The 21,029-nt window shown below is 42.2% G+C and overlaps 1 protein-coding gene across 1 annotated transcript in view; it reads right to left on the bottom strand.

The window, feature by feature from the left end:
* FHIP2A (FHF complex subunit HOOK interacting protein 2A) overlaps window positions 1-21,029 on the bottom strand; it is a 359,146-nt gene that overhangs the window by 228,759 nt on the left and 109,358 nt on the right. Inside the window, exons 8-10 of the mRNA XM_078643886.1 lie at window positions 8,124-8,238; window positions 6,074-6,150; window positions 5,201-5,393 (exon numbers count right to left, since the gene is read on the bottom strand). Coding sequence (XP_078500012.1) covers window positions 5,201-5,393; window positions 6,074-6,150; window positions 8,124-8,238 — 385 coding nt within the window. The remainder of the gene's footprint in view (window positions 1-5,200; window positions 5,394-6,073; window positions 6,151-8,123; window positions 8,239-21,029) is intronic.

Genomic DNA, 21,029 nt, shown 5'->3' with positions numbered 1-21,029 from the left:
AGGAGGGACGATAAAAAGACACCCCCAACGAAGGAGGGACGGCATAGTCAGGAAGCCGTGAGTTGGAGGTTGGCCGGAGACGAGGAGCCCAGCGATCGAGAAAGCGGAGACCAGCTGTCGGAGGAGCCAAGTGGAGGCAAGCCGCCGGAAGGACCAAAGACCCGCTGTAAGAGGAGCCGAGCGGAGGCAAGCCGCCAGAAGGACGAGAGACTAGCTGCCGAAGGAGCCGAGCGTCGGAGGCAAGCTGTGGAGGGAGTGGAGCACGGAGGAGAACCACCCAAGAGCAGACAAGGCGCACACACCCGGCGGCCCAAGGAGGGGAGAGGACGCCCCGGGTCCAGACGCCACGGCCCTGTTGACGGGTCGTGGCCCAAGGCAAGTGCCAATTCGGGGTGCATTCTGGGGGGTTGGTGGGGCGATAAGGGGTAGCACACAAAGAGCACGGATATTACCGGACTCCCTTCCTGCATACCCTGCCCTCTTTTCCCGCTTTACTTTAAGCCCCTTTTTCCTTACACTACGCCTGGTGATGGTAGCACCCAGAATAACAAAGAGAGACAGGTATGACTAATTCCGATCCCTTTCTTTTGCGCTCTAACCTTACGAGGAGCCTGACGGAGAGAAGCTCGAAAAGCAGCAAGCCCAGAGGTCAAGCCCAAGAAGTAGACGGCCTACCTTGAAGACAACACCTGACCCTCCTCAACAAATTGTTTTATTTCTCTGTCCCTTATTTTCGCTGAAAACCTCTCTTACAAAATAGACCAAAGTCCTGAAAATAAAAGGTACTTGATAAAGAGTCTAAAAACGACCCGTCTTTGTGTTGGACACTCGGACCACATTACATTGGTCTTCCATGATTTTGCTCCAGCAGCGGTATATGTGCACCAGCGTACTTCATACTCAGTCACACATGATAATAAAAGGCACAGTCAGAGTGGAATGTGAATGGATTGTCTTGAAGACAGAAAACTAAAGACTATGAACACAAGACTCACTTAAGTAAAATTAAGGCTGCTTACAAGTAATTACAGTTTTTCAGAATAAGTATCTTTTATAGAAACAAGATTCACTTTGCTTGAATATTCCAGAATATCAGGCTGCGAGTCCTTGGAAAAGCGAAATCATACCTTTTAATAAGCCCTACATTCCGCCATTCTTCTTCATTGAGTAGGGCTGGGTTGCAATATTGCTCTCCAATGTATCAATTTAATTTGATTCTGAGCTAATACTTAACTGTCACATGTACCACTCTGGGGTGAAGAAACAGGTTCAGTGTAGATGTAGAACTCTTTGGAGTCGGTCTCCAGCTGTGCTGCTGGACCGACTCCAAAGAGTTCAGTCGGCCGCCGCCAAACTAGCCCTTGGCTGGACCAGGAGATCCTCGGCCATAGCGGCCCTAGCCGAGCTGCACTGGCTCCCTCTGAGGCAGCGAGTGGCCTTCAAAGCCCTCTGCCTTGTTTTTAAGGCATTGCACGGAGTCAGACCCAGACCTTTGCAAGCCATGTTTACCTGGTACACCCCCACCAGAACCCTCCGTTCTGCCTCAGCCTGCCTTGTCACAGTACCTAGATTCAACAAGGTTAGGACTGGGGGAAGATCCTTCAGAGTCGCAGCTGCAAAACTGTGGAATAGACTGCCCCCTGACATCCGCCGAATATCTCAACTCCCTCCCTTCCGAAATCGTATCAAAACTTGACTTTTCCCCTAAATCCTAAATCTAAATCCTAAATCCACTCACTTGGCTACCCGCCCTCAGTCTCCTCACTGAGGAGAATTTCTCCAGCGCCAGGATACCTGCAAGGTGACAGCCGCGCTATACAAATGTTTTAAATAAATAATAAAATAAATCTATAAAGTTTGCTGAGAGCGGATAACTATACTTAAAGGTATTAACTAAATATTCCTCAGCCACAGCATTCACTAAAGATTCACATATTTGCATCAACAGAAAAGCAAACACAATCAGACTTGTAACTGCATGAAGAAGATATTTACTGCATTCACATATGTACTAACGTACCTACCTCTGTGTCTGTATTTGTCAGTTCTGCTGTTAAATGTTCTCTAAGGAGTTGTGTAAAGCTTTACAACCTCAACAGTGGAGTTCTTGCTATAAGGCTTGACTGCCTAGGGGGCTGTTTATTTTATTGTGATATTTACAATACTTTAGTTTATTAGATATGCAGGTCGGTGTTTTTTGGGTACAGGTCAATCATCCAAAACTGTTCTCTCATGTTACAAGAGGTTTTTGTGGTGGCACAGAATTTATTGTAGTTTTATCTTTTCAATAGTTGCACTCTGCTTTGAAGCGCAGGGTGTGTTAAGTCTTCTCTACAGAAGGATTAGGATATTACAAGACTACCACCAGGTGGAAAAGTACAACTGACATGAATATTGTATATTATCAAAACATAAAACAATGGGGAGGTTTTTAAGTTTTAGCCATTATAGTGGAATCTTGGGAAGACTCAGCGTGGAAAGAAAGTGTGCATCTTACTAACCTAAATTGCTAATATAATTGATGCAGTGAGGCTTTTTTACAGGCAACTGATGTTCATGGTATGCATGTCTAAAAGGAAATTTCCTGCAACAGCAATAAAACTGCGTTAACTTCCATGCTTGGGCTGGAAGTTTTAAAGTGCAGAGAACATTAATCCCCCTTAACTAACCAGGTGTAAATGATGTTAAGCCTTTAAATCTAGATTGAAACATTACATTATTGTAACTGTCCTTCTCCAGGGTACAAGTCTTTTACTGAATTCTTGAGTTCTGAAAATCTCTGCTTGTGAGAAGGATCCCAAAACACTATTTTGACAGTATTTCAATTTGTTATTTTTTTTTCATACTCGCATATCTAAATTACCAATACCATTTATAATAAACATATAGCCAAATTAAAGTGTTTTCCAACTAAGCTAGCCTTTTCAGTTGTATCCACTTTCTTTAGGCAATGTTAGTAGAAATGAGTACTGTCCAACACAGAATTCTTCCCTGAACTTCTCAGGGAGAACAGTGGGCTGATGATGCATTTATTGAAAAATCTGACGAAGACCCACATTTATTCTACTAAACTGTGTGTAATTCATACTCTTATTTTTTTAGGTTTGATTTACTCAATGATAGTGAAGCATATATAACTTTCAAAGTGGCAAAATTATGTTTAATTGGGTTTTCTTTTAAATAAAACACAATAAAATAAATTGTAAATTCTTCTTTATTCCGTCAATATTGACAGTTTCCAAATAGCTGTATAGTTTCAGAGATGCCCTAAATCATTTAATCAAAAACTATTTTAATTTGCGATATGCACAAAATATATGGGTAGATATCATCAATAGTGATGTTTTCAAACAAGAGGTTCCACGAGACATCAGCGACATGAGCAATGAAAAAGTTATCTTCATGTCACTTTGCTGTACTGATACTTATCTGTATACATACACCATAAACCTCATCTCTGCTCCATAAAGGTCCCCACAGCAGAAACCGTAACCAACAAGGACTTCCTCAAACATTCACACCTACTAGTAACCTTCTAAGCGCTTCACACAACTGAATATAAAAAATCTACCTGTTGTTCTGCAAACATCCCTCACATTGCTTGCTTTGGCCTGCCTCCGAAGTCCTGAAAGAATACAAATATGCTGCCTACTTACACACCTTTCGTTCCCGTTGTCCTCACAACTTCCTCCATTCTCCTACATATATCTATATTGAAATCTACTTAATCTGCTGCCCTTATTGGAGAAGTGTGGCTCAGGGGTTAGAGGCAGCAGACCCGGAATCTGAGATCGGTCCTGGACCAGGGTTCAATTCCCCGCCCCGGCGGGTCTTGGGCTAAAAATTCCACGGACTCGATAATTCTCGTCCCGGTGCCTCCCCGACTCACGGGTTCACACTCTGCGACTCTGGGCAATAGCTTGCTTAATCTCCACAACGGCCCCTCGCGGCGGGATGCCTGACTTTCACCCTGTGGACACCCTGTTGGGGCTTCTCACAGGGGAATACCAGGACGGGTTCCCTAGGCAAGCGCCAGGATGCCCTTTGTGGTGACAGGTTGCGCTATATAAGTATACCTACATTTACATTTACATTTATTATTTGCTTCCAGGCTTGCCTTCACCTACTAAATTATTTAAATATGATTGTTAACACACCTCCATGCTTCTACCTTGACTTTTCCTCCCTTCTCTCCCTAAGTGTTCTGTACCTGCTCTCCCAGAAAGAATTAATTACAGGCACATTACTTGACAGCTCTGTTCATAGTGAGCCACTGATGAACAAAGCAGTATTCTGCTGAGTCTATCAGGATGTAGTGGAGTAAGTGAATGGTGAAGTAAAAGCCATTCCATTGCTTTCTTCGAGCGTATGGCGACCCAGAGTAATACACATCACCATCTGCTGTTCCTCTTCTCTTTCGAAGACTGCCAAAGATCTGGGGCAGGAAGGAGATCCATGCCCAGCATTCTTTCATCTGCCACTACTATTGAGTCTCTGGAGACCAAGGGTAAGATTTCCCTGCAAAGCGATGTCACAGCACTTGAAATGCATTTAATTTGCGCTGCTGTAACGTCACATTACTGAATAATCAGGGTCATATTCCGATTTCACAATAACTGCTACAGATGTAAGCCATACAAACAATTATATCTAGAAATGTATTTACCACATGGTCTCAAACCACTTAGTAGCATAAATCGAGATACACTTGGTACTGATAAAATGTTAGCTCAACCAGCCTCAGGTTATTTCCAAAGAACAAGAATCGAGCAATTAAGACATTGAAATGTTATTCTCCCTTCATTAAAATTTTGTGACAGTTCTAGGGGGTCATCCAAATTCAATAATTCCACACAAACGCAGACAAACTCTATGGTTTGCCTACTCTATCATGAAATAGTAAACAGGTGTGAAACAAATGGAGGGGGAACTCTAGAGAAGCACTGTTCAGCAACCTTATGAAGAAACTCAGGTCCTGCTCCACACTATTGTATTGTCAAGTGACTCCTCAGGGACTTCCTATGACCTGATGAGGTGTGACAGAAAGCATTACAGCCTGTATGTTGTGCTAGCTAGTACTGCTACTATACAAGTGAAAATGGTTTAAATATCTCTGCTGCACAAAACAGTAGATAAAAGATCAAAACAGACCCACACCATCAAAAATGTCAACATTTTGTCTGCAGCGCAAGATCATTACCTCATCAGAAATATGATCACAGTGTTCTATAAGCCGATGTCTTAGACTGCATTTGTTGATGTCTGCCAGAGACTCCTGCTCTCTTTGCTCTCCAAGAATGAAGAAAACTATCTCCTGCAGCAAAACGGGAGATGTGACATGTCGAACAATCCGATGAAGCAAAGCTGTTGATGTAAGGATGCCAATCTCTGACCTGGACAACGAGGGTTAAGGGAGAACGGAACAACAATGACAACATATTTAATTCATTCTTTTTGTCACACCACTTGGGCTTTTGAGAAGACATTCAGTCTGAAAACAATTGAACAGATCAGTCAAACAAGACGGCAATTAATCTGTGCGTGTATATTCAATATATATTTTTATACCTGCACAATCATAATCTAGAATACAACGGTTACTTTCTTATACATGATTTGCTCCATGCTTAGATCTTTAGTTTTGTAGTTCAATATTTCTGCAGTTCATACAACACCATCATCGCTAACATAATCAGGGTTGTCAAGAAGAGGGGAAACAAATTTATCAGAGCTACACACTTTCAGGTGCAAGCACGTTTTCTTAAGTGCCCTTACACATTTTAATACCTCCACGGCATTCTGTCTGAGGGAAGGAGCTTAGGCAACTTACTGTCCGAGTCCACCTACAATCAATTGCTTTTACTACAAGAGGAAAAGGCAGAAGAAAGAGCTGCCAATTAATTATTAGAAATTACATAATTCAGCCTCCAACACTAAGTTTAAGCACACTGCAGTAAAGAGCCTTGGCCAGAGAATCAAGGTATGGTGTATGTACACGTTTCTCTTTAATCATTTCTGTAGCGCTTCTGCGTACACAGGAAAATATAGCTATCACAAACCAGGGCCCACTCACGTTTGCATCAACTGTGGCTCCATGACACCAACAAAAAATCGCTCCCGGACACACCTGGCCATAGCCACAGCAGCCGTCTACAAACAAAGAGGAAAAGCCACATTATTTTTGTACCATATTAGACTGGAAAACTGCAAATACTGGGTGTCACAATGTTTATTAATCTATAGTTGACGTAAGGTGTACATGAAAGCCAAACGTTTGTTTACAATTCTGCTACATTGTGTATGTATTTTTATTAGCTAGCAAACTCATACATTTTTTTTGTTGTCAATTTGGAATATTCAAATGGGGGTAGGGAGAACGGTGGGGTGGGTGTACAGATATTTCGAAGTGAAGGGAAAACAACTATGCTCCTCTGGCCTGAAACTGCAGCAGTTTCTAACACAACATGGTTGCACAAACATCTTGAAGTTTGGAGAGGCCTATATTAGAAGGGATGGGAGGAGTGAGCCTCTCTCGACAGAAGAAACCCACCTATACCATTCTTTCTCATGTTTTTGATAGAACATCAAACCAGTAACACTTAAAGGTATGAAGCTTTCACAATGCAGAAAACACTTCTGCATGGGATATGCAAGTAGCACTGTGCTCATGCCATTCCTCTGGTGTAATGAGCTGTTATTCTTCCTTATTTCCTTCTATGAACTATGAAATACCTTAAGTCTTTGCTTCCTCTGTGACATTCAGAAGTTCACTAACCAGCCACGACCACACTGCTTAAACACTATCGTAAGCTACCGCATATTATTCATATGCTTCTCATGAAAATAGGTTGCAGATCAAGTTAATGATCATGTATGTAAAAAGATCGGTGGAGTATTAATCTATTATTTTTATATTCTTTTTATATTAAGCAAGGTTTAAGAAAATTGTAATTTTCCGTAGTTCAGAAACAATGCAATTAGAATGGTTAGAAATGCAATTATGGATATTTAATTATTTCCACTCATGCCAATTTGAAGCAGAAAACGTTCTGCACCTCGCTTAAAAACACTATAAATATATTCTTACAATTTACATTTTAAAAAAATGAACGGTGTCTTTATTAGACCATTTTAAGAGTGACATTGTAAATGGCTGTCTGCTCTTGTTCGGATGATGCTGCGAGAACCCCTAGGTATCATTGAGTTTTATATTACTTTGAAAAATCATGTCTTATGGATAAGATATTTTGTATTATGCTATGTAGTTTTGGAGAAACTAAAGCAAGGACCTGCTCAACATCGCTTTGAACTCAGGGTCTTCTATGAAAGGAATAAGCAGGTCGTCCAGGCAAATATGAATACTGATTAACTTTACTACTGATTGCAGAAAAAACTTACGGGGAGGACATGTGTGGGAAGAGCTCTGTAGTCCGTTTGCAAATTACACTTAAATTCTTTGATTGACCACGCTTTTTAAATGTGCAGTCTTGAACTCTTAGTTTCACTTCTGCTGAAATCCCTCCTTTGGGGTTTGCTTCTTCTCACCAGTCCTTCCTTCTGCTATGCTTTCCCATTCCTCTGAGTCCTTAAGCACATGTCCTTCATTACTGATCCATCGTCCTCTTTTCCAGACCCTGTTGTTCCACCGATTAAAAGGAACAGACTGATATAATAATACACTAAAGTGTTTGTGCTTACTCCACCACACTAGAACCTAGTTGTAATAATAATGAAGGTTAATCACAGTTACATTTTGCAGTGCTGCAATGACTATTTCATGTACTTACAAAATAACAATGGCTCAATTGGAGGCGTGGTCAAGAAACCCAACATTTTAACAATTTTACAACTCAAGACGGCCCAGAAGGTTGCTTCCAAAATGGTTTTACACTCACTAGAACGCTTTTTAGCCAATACAAATAACGGTAGTAGTAAGATGTCTCAACTTAGCATGACACTTTTGGGTCAAACATTTAAGAAATAGCCGTAATAGGGTGCCTTTTAGTAGATTGCTGAACCATATGCTAAGTGTGACTGCAGGAATCAACCTTGAAGGGATGGCCCCAATTTTAATACCACCACCAAACAAGCAGCAAAACAATTCAACAAGACACTTAGCAAACCTTCTGTGCTTCTTTGATCAGCTGATCGCAGTAATCAAACCAAGAGAGAAAGGAGATGAGGGCTCGTTTCCCAGGAAACGCAGAAGTGTCTTCTTTGTGACTATAGGAGTCCAGTCTAAGGTAGCAGGAATACAAAAGAAAGGATGAGTTAGTGTTGGGTATTATTACCAAACAGGTGAACTATTAAGAACACAATTTAACCAGCAATAAGCACATGCCCAATTTCTGTGTTTCTGAAGAAGGTGCCTTGGCTCATAGAAGGGGGTCTTAACTCTATTACACTTTTTTCTACAATGCTTCTTACAAGAACAGCAGCATTATTTTGGGTCTGTTGGATGCATACGGGGAATGCATTAAAAAGCAAGCTCCATTTCCAGAAAGAACCCACTGTCTTTTAGGACTGTTTGGAACATCCTAATCCGCCACAGATTTGTATAATAATCGTTTTCTGCAGGTTATGCATTTTCCATGATGTGCCTCTCCAGTCAAACAGTTGGACATGGAAACAAGCTTTATCACGGTTCATAGATCTAAAAAAGCTTCTTGAGTTCTGGCAATTCAACATTCTTCTGGAAAATTAGGATTTCTGTATGGTTATAGTTTAGGAATTATTAAAAAATGTGGTATAAGGTGTAGCCTAAGTGAACCCCCAGTTTCAGGGCTAGAGCAAACTACACAATAGGTGTGGGCGGTAAACTCCGCTCCGCTGGTGGAATTTTTCAACTCTGCGCTCCACTTGGAGTGTGGAGCTTGGCAAAAAACTCAGCTCTGCCACAGAGTTTACAGTGTGCCCACTCCAGCTCGTTCCTTCCTCTCATAGCACAATAAACTTGCTCCCATCCACTCTAGCAGCTCCCTCCTTCCCTCCACCTCTTCTCTCCGAGTCTTTTGACAGTTTGTTTAAGTGCCAGGATAGGGGTGCGGAGGGGAGGAGCCAAGGTTGAGACTGCTTAAGTTTTCAGTTCACTTCGCCCAGAACTCCCCCCCCCCCCCCCCAAAGCCCAGTGAGTGCTCGGTGCTAGTCTCGTTTTGCTGCAAGCCTTTGTGTACCAGGGAACATAAGTGGTTCGAGGGGCAGGAGGGAGAGAATAAGGGGTAAGAGAGACAAGCGAAGAAGAGCAGAGAAGCTGAGAAGGACTGGATGAGGGGAGAAAGAGTGCAGGAGGACCCAGAAGAGGATGGACTGAAAGGAGGGCAGGTAGAGGACTGGAGTGAGGGGCGCAGAGGGCAGCCTCTCTGAACAGGGGGGGCACCAGGGTTTCCTTGAACCTGCAGCCTGTCCTTACGAACGGCCAAGGAGAACATCTTGAGTGGGAGGGGCTCCACCAACTGGTAAGGGGCCTAGGGGTGCTTGTAGCGGAGGGCGGGGGAATGTGTAGAGGGGGTGAAGGTGCAGTAAACTTTACGGCCTTTGCTGTGTAGTTATGTTGCATGCATAGAGCATTTTTTAAGATTTTAACCACTGAATGTGTTGTGTGGTAGTCACGGAAAATCCAAGGGAAATAATTCGACCAAAAGGGCCTTCTCTTCTTCGCCACACTTTAGATCCTGATCCTAAGGCTGACCCGGTTCTCTATTCGGAGAAACTAAAGCAAGGACCTGCTCAACATCGCTTTGAACTCAGGGTCTTTTATGAAAGGAAGAAGCAGGTCTTCTAGGCAAATATGAGTACTGATTTACCTAACTACTGATTGCAGAAAATACCGATAGGGAGGACATGTGTGGGAAGAGCTCTGTAGTTGTTCGTTTGCAAATTACACTTAAATTCTTTGATTAACAACGCTTTTTAAATGCGCCATCTTGAACTCTCAGTTTCACTTTTGCTGAAATCCCTCCTCTGGTGTTTGCTTCTTCCCACCAGTCCTTCCTTCTGCTACGCTTTCCCACTTCTCTGAGTCCTTAAGCTCATGTCCTTCATTACTGATCCATCCTCCTCTTTTCCCTACCCTGTTGTTCTTGACCGTGTTATTCTTTACCCCGTTATTTTTGCCTCACCTCCCTTACTTCATTACCAGATTTGTGCATCGATTCCTGCTGCATAAACAGGCGACAAGCAGTACTTCAATCAATCAATCATTTGTAGAGTGCACTACTCACTCGTGAGGGTCTCAAGGCGCTAAGGGGGAGGGGAGACAGCTACTGGTCGAACAGCCAGGTCTTGAGGAGTTTCCTGAAGGTCGGCAGGTCTTGTGTATGGCGCATGTGGGCGGGGAGGGTGTTCCATGTCTTTGCGGCGAGGTAGGAAAATGATCTGCCGCCGGTGGTCGCTCTGCGGATGTGTGGGACGGTGACGAGGACGAGGTCAGCGGAGCGAAGTTGGCGGATCGGGTGCGGAAGGACAGTCGTTCGTTGAGGTATGCTGGGCCGGCATCGTGGAGTGCTTTGAGAGCGTGCGTGAGAGTTTGAATGTGATCCTCTTGTTGACCAGGAGCCAGTGCAGATCTTTTAGGTGGGTGGTGATGTGGCTGTGGCGAGGGAGTCTGAGGATGAGGCGTGTGGAGGCTATTTGTTCTGAAGGGCAGCTTCCTTAGTGCTGCAGCACTGTAGGTTTTAATATTTTCAAGCATCCGGTCTGACTTCCCTTAACAAAGAAGGTGGAAAAATGATTATATTACCTGTTTCTTAAAGTATTTAAGAGAGCGCATGATTTAGGAGCTTGAGTCACTGTGACTCTGCCCGCTTGCAGAACTTTTCGGTAACTCAGCAAAGTGAAACTCTGCAAACTCCGGCCAGGCCTACTACAAATCCCTTCCTAAAGCCTTGAAATCTTGTTAGTGCCAATTCCAATCTCTTTAGTGCACTTATAATTCAGGCCAGACAGTCTCTGGTACAGGGTATCCAAGGTGATCACACACCCCTCATGCTAGACATCTGGGCACATTACCCACTGACCGACATTGTGTCCACGCAAGGTGAGGTCCATCTGCATTTTATCAGGGACCTTTTATTTATGGCTCCACAGGCAAGGCCTGCATTCTTTTACCAAACAAGGATCGCCGGATGTACTTTTATGATACCTTAAACTGTATAAAACACGCTTGGATGGACTGTACTTTGAGACAGTCCTCAGACCCGTTTCAGTAAGCTGTACTCTTTGCCTAAGTGTTTAATTAAATCAACTGTTCCTGTTTTGCAAAATGCCTTATGTCTTGTTTTTTCAAGGTAAATTCACACTCTAGCAACAGTATCTACGGTATGTCTAGGACAGATCCCAGATTTACAAGATATCCATAACAGATAAATGCACATACAAGTAATTAAAAGGAACTCATTTACGCTGTCAACTGTCGTTTTGAAAATCCGACATGAATTCGGCCCTTTTATGCCTACATTGCACATACCCAAGCTATGTTATGATGTTCTAATTATTTGTACCGTGCACGACTACTCAACAGAGAGTCTCGGCACATGTAGTGGAAAAGGAAGCTAAAGCCAAGCAGTAACTTGAAAATAAGGGTTTTTAATTTTTTCTTAAAGATTATAGGATCCTTGATGCCACGCAATGACAATGGCAGTGCGTTCCATGCCAAGCCAGCTTTCCGAACAAAAGAGCTGCCGCCAAGACTTTGGCGGTTGAACCTAGGGGTCTGCATCAGTATTTGAGAGGAGGAACGCAGCTATCTCCCTGGGTTATAAAAAGCAAATCTCTCATGTAGATAGATAGTGTCAAAGCTAAAGAGGGCCCTATGGGCAATGGCCAGCATTTTATATTAGCTAGAAGCTACTTGAGGTAATTGTCGAATGTGGTTACGTATTTTGTGTGTAGTAGAACTACGCTACATCAAGTAAACAAGAGAATGTTACTCACATGTACCTACAGTTATCAGTGTGACTACCCTCCACTAGCATGGTGACCTAGGCTCCATTCACTCACATTCCAAACCTGCGTTAAGGATGACGCGAACCGTGGCGATCTGCACAGATGGTGGCAAGATCTAAGTGCAGTGTTTGGCGCTAACTGCGCCCCATCAGTGTGACATCCCTGATGCCGCCCTACCTATGTCTGGATGAATCCTCTGTGTTACTTGGGGTAGGGTGATCCACTCCTGTTTATTCAGCGAGCCAGGATTCCAGGACAGAGGTACAGCCCGTCCTACACAGACGGACTCATGATGTCTTGCACTAAGGAATGCTACTGAAAGGAGACGGCTAGTTCTCCCCTACTGGAATTAATACCGCAGTGTTTTAGCACCTAATTGATCGGCCACCCAGATAATATATCAAAGAATACAACCGTTTGGAGCCGTTTTGAGAGCTCCCATGCAGGATTAATCAGCAATTAAGCGCTTCTCCGAACACACGCCCCGATTATTTTCCATTCACCTGGGCCAGTGCTACGCCCTTTTTCAGACATCCACCTGTTATCAAGTAATATCTCTTTACCGCCAGACGCCTTCATTGCGTCCGCCTTTAATGATTTTTCCGATAACACCGGCCTTGCCTGGTTTTTCTAATTCCTCTCGCTCACATATGCTCTGTCCTGAAGATGATCTGAAGTCCTTGAGATCGAAACGTCGTCGACCCCCTACAACAGGAACTCCTTGCATTGTTTATAAGTTGTTAATTAGGAGCCTCCCTCTTGTGTTGTCAATGCGATGTATATATTTTGAAGTCACCCTCACTCACCACATCATGCTTTCTGTCCCTTTTTTATGTGAGCACCTGATCTATTTTTGCATATTGCTGAAAATAAATACTGTGTTATTGGATTTGGAGTGTGTCCCGGTTAACATAATTCCTTGCTGCTTCTTTTGGCACTAAATGCCCATTCTGATTGAGAAATATTGTTCTAATTCTCGTGCAATTCTTGCGTCTACCTTGGTCCACATTGGCCACTGAGTAACCATTGTTTTCTAAAACCCCACACCTGGTCCAGGCACTACTGTGCCCCAGAATTCTTTAGAGGAACCTGTCCACGATGCACACCATTCTTTCAAGGCTACAGGTTGAGTGAGACTATTGGGACGGAGAGGCCAAACAGATGTTTCTACCACCACTCTCGATTACTTCTTTATGCACACACAAGCTGGTAAAGAGGAGCCTCACTAGGCTTATGCTGCAGGTGCATCTACCCTCCCCTCGTTAGCTGGCTTAGCAGAGAGCCTCCGTGATTGAGTGCTACTTTTCCCATCACATAACCAGGAGGAGTCTTACTCAAATGCCTGGCATGATCTTGGAATTCTTGGTTGGATGAAACCAGCAGAAGTGAAACGTGCAGTGGGTTGGAAATCAGCAAACAGTGCTTTCTGGATTTGAACTGATTATGCTAGAATGGCAAAGTACAACTCTGAGTCAATTTTAAACTCTGGGGAGCTTCATCACAGAATAGTTTATTCTCTTCTCAGGTGCCATGTGTGGATGGATGCGTAACACACACTCTACCCTGTAAACAGTTGGTATCATTGCTGCTGTTACAAACCAGTGCCTAATACATGGTGACATTTGACCGTCCATCTCCCTACAGTTATAAATTAGGCAGAGGCTACTTGAATCCTGGTTTATAGACGTTTATCGCAGTAATAGAAATAAATCATCTACTACTATGCAGAAGTTAGGTGCTCCTAACAAGGTTGCAGGGCTGTGAGCTCCCAGAGGACCTACTAGTGCAAGTAAGGTTCCCACTGGTCAGCCAGCATTCATGTAGTTCTCAACAGGCATAAAAATATAACCCTCATCAAGCCCTGGCAGAGTGTGTGAATGCAACTGCCAAATTGTAACCACGGATAAAAACTATGGTGGAAGAAAGGAAAAACGGGATCAATCAACTTGTCCTTACCTGGCTCCTTTCCACAATGCAGCTCAGGCCCAACATTGGAACCAAACAGACAGCTCCCGCTAGACTGCTTACTCAAATCAGCACACAGCTCCCACAAAATCTCTTTTCCCCTTAATCTATCCAAAACACCAGCTAAGAATTTGAAACACTAAGTCTTAAGTTCCCTGAAACACTCATTGGAGACCAATACAACTGTGGACAAAAAGGAACACTAAAGACAGACTACCTCCTTCTTCATGGAGAACACCTCGTTATGGACAGAAACTTTCAGGAGAGGGCTTAGGGTCACATAATCTAAGGAAATACACCATGGATTCAGACAATCATTCCAATTTCAATAGTGAGGCTAATACCGCCATCTACAACAATGGTGCTGATATTATTTAATCAAGAGACACCTACATCACGTAATGTGAATGTAGGTTCAAATGACTTCAGTCATAGAAATTGCATAACAAAAAAACTGGACCTATTATTCCCAACATAAACTTGGATAACAAGCTCATCCCAACCTTACCTGGACCTCCCTATCCCTCAGGACCATGAGATTTTGAACTATAGAAAAGACTGGAGGTGGTGCTGCAGTCATCCACAAATCCTCCCATCAAATGCAAAATCACGTCAACTAAGCAACCTTTCAATGTCTGTCTTTTGAATTAAGAGCTTCAATAATGCCACATTATATCTTCTACATCATATATCTACCAGGCGACAAGCACACATTTATTGAGCAACTGTGAGAATTCTTAGCTAAAAAAACAACCTGTCTGCAAACAGCATCTTCCTAGGCAACTTTAATTAAGGTGCATTGGGGATTCTCCTGGAATGCAATTGCATCACAACTGCACTGTTCCGGATTGCAAATCTGAATCAATCCTGCTCTACCCTAACTCATGAAAACTGTGCTATCCTGGACGTCATAATTGCCAAAATGGACTTAGTAGCATCTGAATCATCAATTCCAGTGGACTGATAGGGCCACCTACCGTGCACTAAAACAAACTCATGGGGTCAATGGACATTGAAAAGACAAATAGATCTACTTTCAAAACATAATCTCCATCAAACTAAGTAATATCTCGTCTGATACAGATGCCATCTCATAAATAAACCCTTTTAATGAGCTCCGACACATGCCGAAGGTGAGCTTGCTGCCCCATACTAAAAACACAAAAATACTGCAAATCAAATAAACTGTTCACTGGAAGGTAAATGAAGAAAGGCGCAACCTCACAAACCCTAGCACCAATAGCATGATAATCCCTCAAAACCAAATTTAGAAAACACTAACTCAAAGTAAACAAAACAAGCTTTTCCAACTCAAAGCATCAGTCTTCACAGTGAAACTAAATCAATACAATAAGTTGGCCAAAAAACCCTTCACAATTGTCAACAAAACTACTGAATTCAAAGACGGCAATCCAAAGCAACAACAAGCATTTGCAATGCAATAGGTCTCGCATTTATGAGAGTTGAGCTATTGGAATTGTAAATAACAATGACTTTTATTTATGTGTTTTTAAAACCGATAAATAAAAGGAATTGGTAATTTACAATGCCAATAGCTTAAACTCTCGCAAATGCGAGACCAATTGCATTACAAATGTGTGCTATAAAAATAAAAAAACATTAGGAGAGAGCGTGTCCTGTCTGCAACAGCAGCCAGGATACAGCTATTTGAGAACATAGTACTCTGAGGCTGTAATTAAAGCCTACCGAGGAACAACACATGTAACGGGATGTTACAACATGAGACAAGGCGATACTAAGAAAGGATTACTAAGCCTTTTCACCAAAGGGCAAGGACACAAGCAAATGAAAAATGTAGGTGGAGCTTCAAGTCCCTACCTCAATACAGCATGCCTTGAAGGGCAGCACATGCACTGCCTAGGCTCGACCTAAAAACTGTGAGAAATGTTACAAATGTCCTCATGTGTTCTGGCCGACCCAAATATACATCACACCTTGCCTAACAAAAAAAATCAACTCCTCAGTGTTTTAGCCAGGTAACTCTCCTATGCAAAAAATAACACAGAGCTCCTGAAGATGTCAGTAACTCATGCCTTATGTAAAGCCTCTCCCTTCATAGCTAGAGTTGTAGAAAGCTGAATCCCAACAAAAAATGAAGAAAATAATGGAAGAAAACAATCTTTTATATGATCATCATTTGGGTTTTAGATGTGGCTGTAGCACAGAGATTGTAATGCTTCAAATACTAGACAACATTCAACATATTTTAGACAATGGTGTATTAGGTGTCCTTGTTCTACTTGACTTATTAGCAGCATTCACCACTATCAACCATGCAACCCTACTTAAAACACTAAATGAAAGGATGGGATTAAGTGGTATAGTTCTGAAATGGTTTGAATCATCGCTGGAAAAATCTTACACACCAAATAAACCTGCCAGAGTCCTTCCCGGACCCAGCATCTCGATAAGAAGCAATTCACCAAGCATCTATCCAATCTCGAACGCTGGTTAACCTCTACTAGGGACCCCTCATTGTACTTCTGAAGGAAACCAACATCTTCTTTAACCTATAGGAGGCTGACACACAACCTTGCATGAAAATGTCATCCCTGGAAGGCACAACCTAATTCTAAGATGATTTATGTCATGGATAAGTTAGCACTACTGAAATTAAATGCACAAAAAACGGAATCCCGTCAATTTTCCTAAAACACTGCAACTCACCTACTTGGCTGATGAGTACCTACTTGACTGTAAACCTACAATCGTACTACAGCAAGATCACCAGACTTCACCCAAGACAAGACCCTGAATCTTTATGTGCCCTATCATTGCTACAGTAAAATAAATACAAAAGCAAATTAGCAACTATTGAAAATAAATCCCATGATCCCAAAGAGTGCAAATGACAGTGCAATCACTAGTGCTACCCAAAATGGACTATAGAAACACCCAGCTAATGGGGATTCCAAATGCACCGAACCCTTTCTAAAGGCGACACACAATCCAGCAACAAGATTGTCATCAGCCTAAAGAAGATCTGAGCACACCACAACCACATTGATCACCTTAAAATGGCTCTTCATTTAAGCGAGATGCTTCCTCAAGTAGGCCTGTCCTGTTGACACAACCCTTCATGAAAATTTAGCAGGTTACCTATCCCAGATAATAGTCAAATCTGGTTGATCCAGATGAAGCGCCAACTCACTAGGCCTTGAAAGTCTTTATTTAAAAATATGTAACTGGTCCTTTTCAAGGATCACCCCAAAGGTTTGAAAGCACATTCTGCTTCCCCAATATCCAACCTCTTTTTCAAAGAATTACTTTACAAAATAACTTCTCTTCCTAAGACACCGCACAATTCAAAAGTAAAAACCTGCTCTTACAGCACATCACCTCCGATCCTTTCTCTTGAATAACATGCACTACCATGTCTACGGATGACAGTTACCAACCAAGTACTTGATTCCACTCCTAACCAAACCACAGTCAAGACTCAAGACTTTCCCTTTGTGCAAGCTCTCTCCTGTACTCTTGATACCACACCCAATACTTTACAATCCTCTTGATAAGGATAGTTATTTGTATGTAAGTTGCCAATCTGTTTTTTCTTAGCTGCTATGTGAGGTGCTCCGATACATGCTAGGCCTGGTTCACGGTATATAAAGCTATAAATAAATAAATTTAAGCTGTGGCACTTCAAGTTATACAGTTTTCACCATGCAACAGCACTTCATTACTACGCACATAGTAAGCAAGCTTTTGAAAAAAGGAAGCATGGAAACAAACAGATTCAGATTAATTTGTGAAGAAAACTTTGACACGAAAGATTAATCTTTTGCAAGTATAATAGCTAAAAATATTTAAATGTACATGTTACTGATTCTATTAGAAGATAAGATTCTCCTGGCAGGTTTATCCCCAGTAGGACTAATAAATCTAGGATATAAACTTAAGACTGTCGTTAGCCTAAGTTTGAATAGGGGAGCTGTTAATATGGTGTCATGTTTAATTCCCATGTATGACCTGGCTTGAGGAGAAAACCTACTGAAGAACTACTCCAAAAAAAAGTAAATACGTTGAAGTGCCTTCTACAGCTGAAGACCTTTGCAAGGGCTACTCTAAGTGAAGGAATGTGTTAAGCCAGGTACAGTCTTTCAATAAATTTACTGCATTCCTCCAAGTATGTTCTTCAAGTAAAACTCTTGTTACAGAAGTGACCACAATTTCCTACTCTTCTGGGATTTCCAAACCACCTAGTTTCAAAACTTTACGGGGCACTGTAGAAAGCAAAATTGCGAGGGCCTGCCCTGGGCCTCATCAAGGGGTGTGAGCAGACAAAGTACAGCAGGCTATTACACAGGAACAAAAATACTTTTGCCATTGCTAGGTAGGGCGATTAGAAGAACGTTGCACTTTTGTGTCTTAGGAATTGAAGGACAATCAAAGATAAAAGCCTCTACCCAAGGGTCACTGAGGGGAATCATCTGAGGTAAACTGCAAGAGGTAACATTCTGTAATATAGTCTAAAAAACAAGCAATTGAAGTTGTAATCTGGGTGGATCGCATTGTCTTATGAACCAAATGCACAGAAGCAGAGAGGGAATGAGAGTGTGTTGACACCTATTTTTTTAACTGCTTCAAGAGTTCCAGCTTTATCATTTATATATTAGAGGGTGATTTTCAAAACACAAAATGTTCTTTAAAAAAGCAGCAACACATCAGTAGTATTGTCAAAAAACAAAAGGTTATATGCTGGCTTGAGTAATGTAGCCAATGCATAGATTTTAAAGTGTTCAAGGAGTTAACTTGGTAGATTTTGCAAGTACAAATATCTTCTGCACAAAAAGAAAAGCCTTGCATAAAAGGAGGATCTCTGCATTCCAAAAAGTGTGTTGTTTTTAGCTGGGAAATGCCAATATGTTGAGGACATCTCAAATAATGAAAAGAAATAATCTGTTCTAAAGATGGCAGACTTGATAACCCAAGTTGGTAGGAGGTCCTGCAGTTGGTAAAGAGCCTTACAATGTTAGGCAGACCGTGCAGATGTGAAAGTGATGAACAAAAGTTACTTACCTGTAAACTGTGGTTCTCCAGTATTGGTGTCTTTCATAGATTCACATGCTTGAATAATTCCCGTTGTCGAAGTGGGAGTCCCACGGTACAGGGCTCGACAAATCCACTCGCAGTTGCGAGGGAGAATGGATGAGGACGAGCTATTTTTAGGTCCTACTCGCCCTTTCTGGCGAGTAGGAAATCAAACTAACTTTTGTCCTCGGTCTTTAAAAGCAGAGCAAAAGTGACAAGATAACACGATTTAAAGGCATTTTTATTGCTCACAAAGGAAATGAGCAATAAACATGCCTTTAAATCTTGTTATCTTGTCACTTTTGCTCCGCTTTCAGAGACGGAGGTCAAGTGGGTTGGAGTCAGGTCGAGGGGATTTTCCATGGTACTAGACCTGCAGGACTAGTACAATTTTTCGGATTTGTCGAGCCCTGTTTAATATGTATACATATACATATATATATATATATATACATACATACATATATATATATACATACATACATACATATATATACATATATACATACATACATATACATATATACATACATACATATATATATATATATATATATATATATATATATATATATATATATAAACAACATCATAAATATACATATAAATATATGTAAATAAATATAAATAAGAAATTTAAAAGTACCATTGAACAATATAGGCCCATAGAAGCCTAAAGGGAGAATTCACTTTAGTAACATATCCATGTCATTATAATGGTCCACATTCCAGCCAATCAGGCTGCAGCCCCCTCTAGAACCTTCTCCTCAGAAGCTCAAGCCCTCAGATTTTCGTAGCACCAAAGTGACCAAGAGTGCATGAGGAGAAGAGAGACTCTGAGGGGAGGAAGGGTGGGTCGCATGTGAATCTATGAAAGACACCAATACTGGAGAACCACAGTTTACAGGTAAGTAACTTTTGTTCTTCTCCAGTATTAGGGTGTCTTTCATAGATTCACATGCTTGAATAAGGATAGAAAGCAGTACGCCAACACGAGAGTCATAAAAGGCAATAAGAGCAAATGCAAGCAAATAAATGCACATATGAACATTGCATATATATGAAAGAACCTTTTATGACAGGAGACGGGAATCCACAGAGGCTCACCTTCATCTGAAGAGATTTCGTAGCACCACTTGACCCACAGCAGTGTCTGCAGCGTCAGCTGTCTCCAGACAGTAGTGCCTCGTGAACGTGTGCCTGCTGGACCACGTTGCCGCCCTGCAGATCAGATGTGGAGGCACTCCAGCAAATAGGGCAGTAGAGGATGCAACTGCCCTCGTCGAGTGTGCTCGCACCGGAACAGAAAGAGGCTTGCCAGCCCGTTGATGGCAGAAGGAGATGGCAGAAATCCATCGAGTAATGGATTGTTTAGCGACTAGATGTTCCTTGCGCATCCGTCCATAGGCCACAAAGAGCTGGTCTGATTTACGAAAGGCAGCAGTGCGTTGGATGTAGAATTTGAGGCAGTGCTTCAAGTCCAAAGAATGAAGAGAGCGCTCAGCGGGAGACTGAGGGTCTGGGAAAAAAGTCTTGAGAATGACAGGTTCATTAAGGTAGAAGTCAGAAGGAACCTTAGGAATAAATTTAGGATTCGTACGAAGTGTAACAGCGTCCCTTGAGAATTGAAGAAAAGGAGGCTGAATGGTGAAAGCTTGGATGTCGCTTACTCGCCTGGAGGATGTAAGTGCAAGGAGGAGGGAAACTTTCCAAGTAAGAAATTTTAGGTCCGCTGATTAAATAGGTTCGAAAGGAGGTCTGAGGAGCTGTGATAAGACCAGATTCAAACGTCAAGCAGGTGGTGGACGCCGGATAGGTGGAAACATCCGGAATAGGCCCTTAAAGAACTGACAAATTATTCGAGAGGAGTACAGGGACGTGGAACCATCGTGGCGAAAGCGGGAAATCGCGGCCAGGAAGACTTTAAGAGTGGAATGCAAAAGTCCCGACTTTGCCAAAAGGAGGGAAAAAGGCAGGATTTGCTCAGGTGTGGCGAGCAGAGAATCAACCTCCTTGTGGCACCAAACACAAAACCGTTTCCATTTCAGTTTATAGGTTTTGACTGTGGA

This window comes from Lissotriton helveticus, chromosome 5_1, assembly GCF_964261635.1.
Source record: "Lissotriton helveticus chromosome 5_1, aLisHel1.1, whole genome shotgun sequence".
In the NCBI taxonomy this organism is placed as follows: domain Eukaryota; kingdom Metazoa; phylum Chordata; class Amphibia; order Caudata; family Salamandridae; genus Lissotriton; species Lissotriton helveticus.
This window is presented reverse-complemented; position numbering and strand designations above follow the sequence as displayed.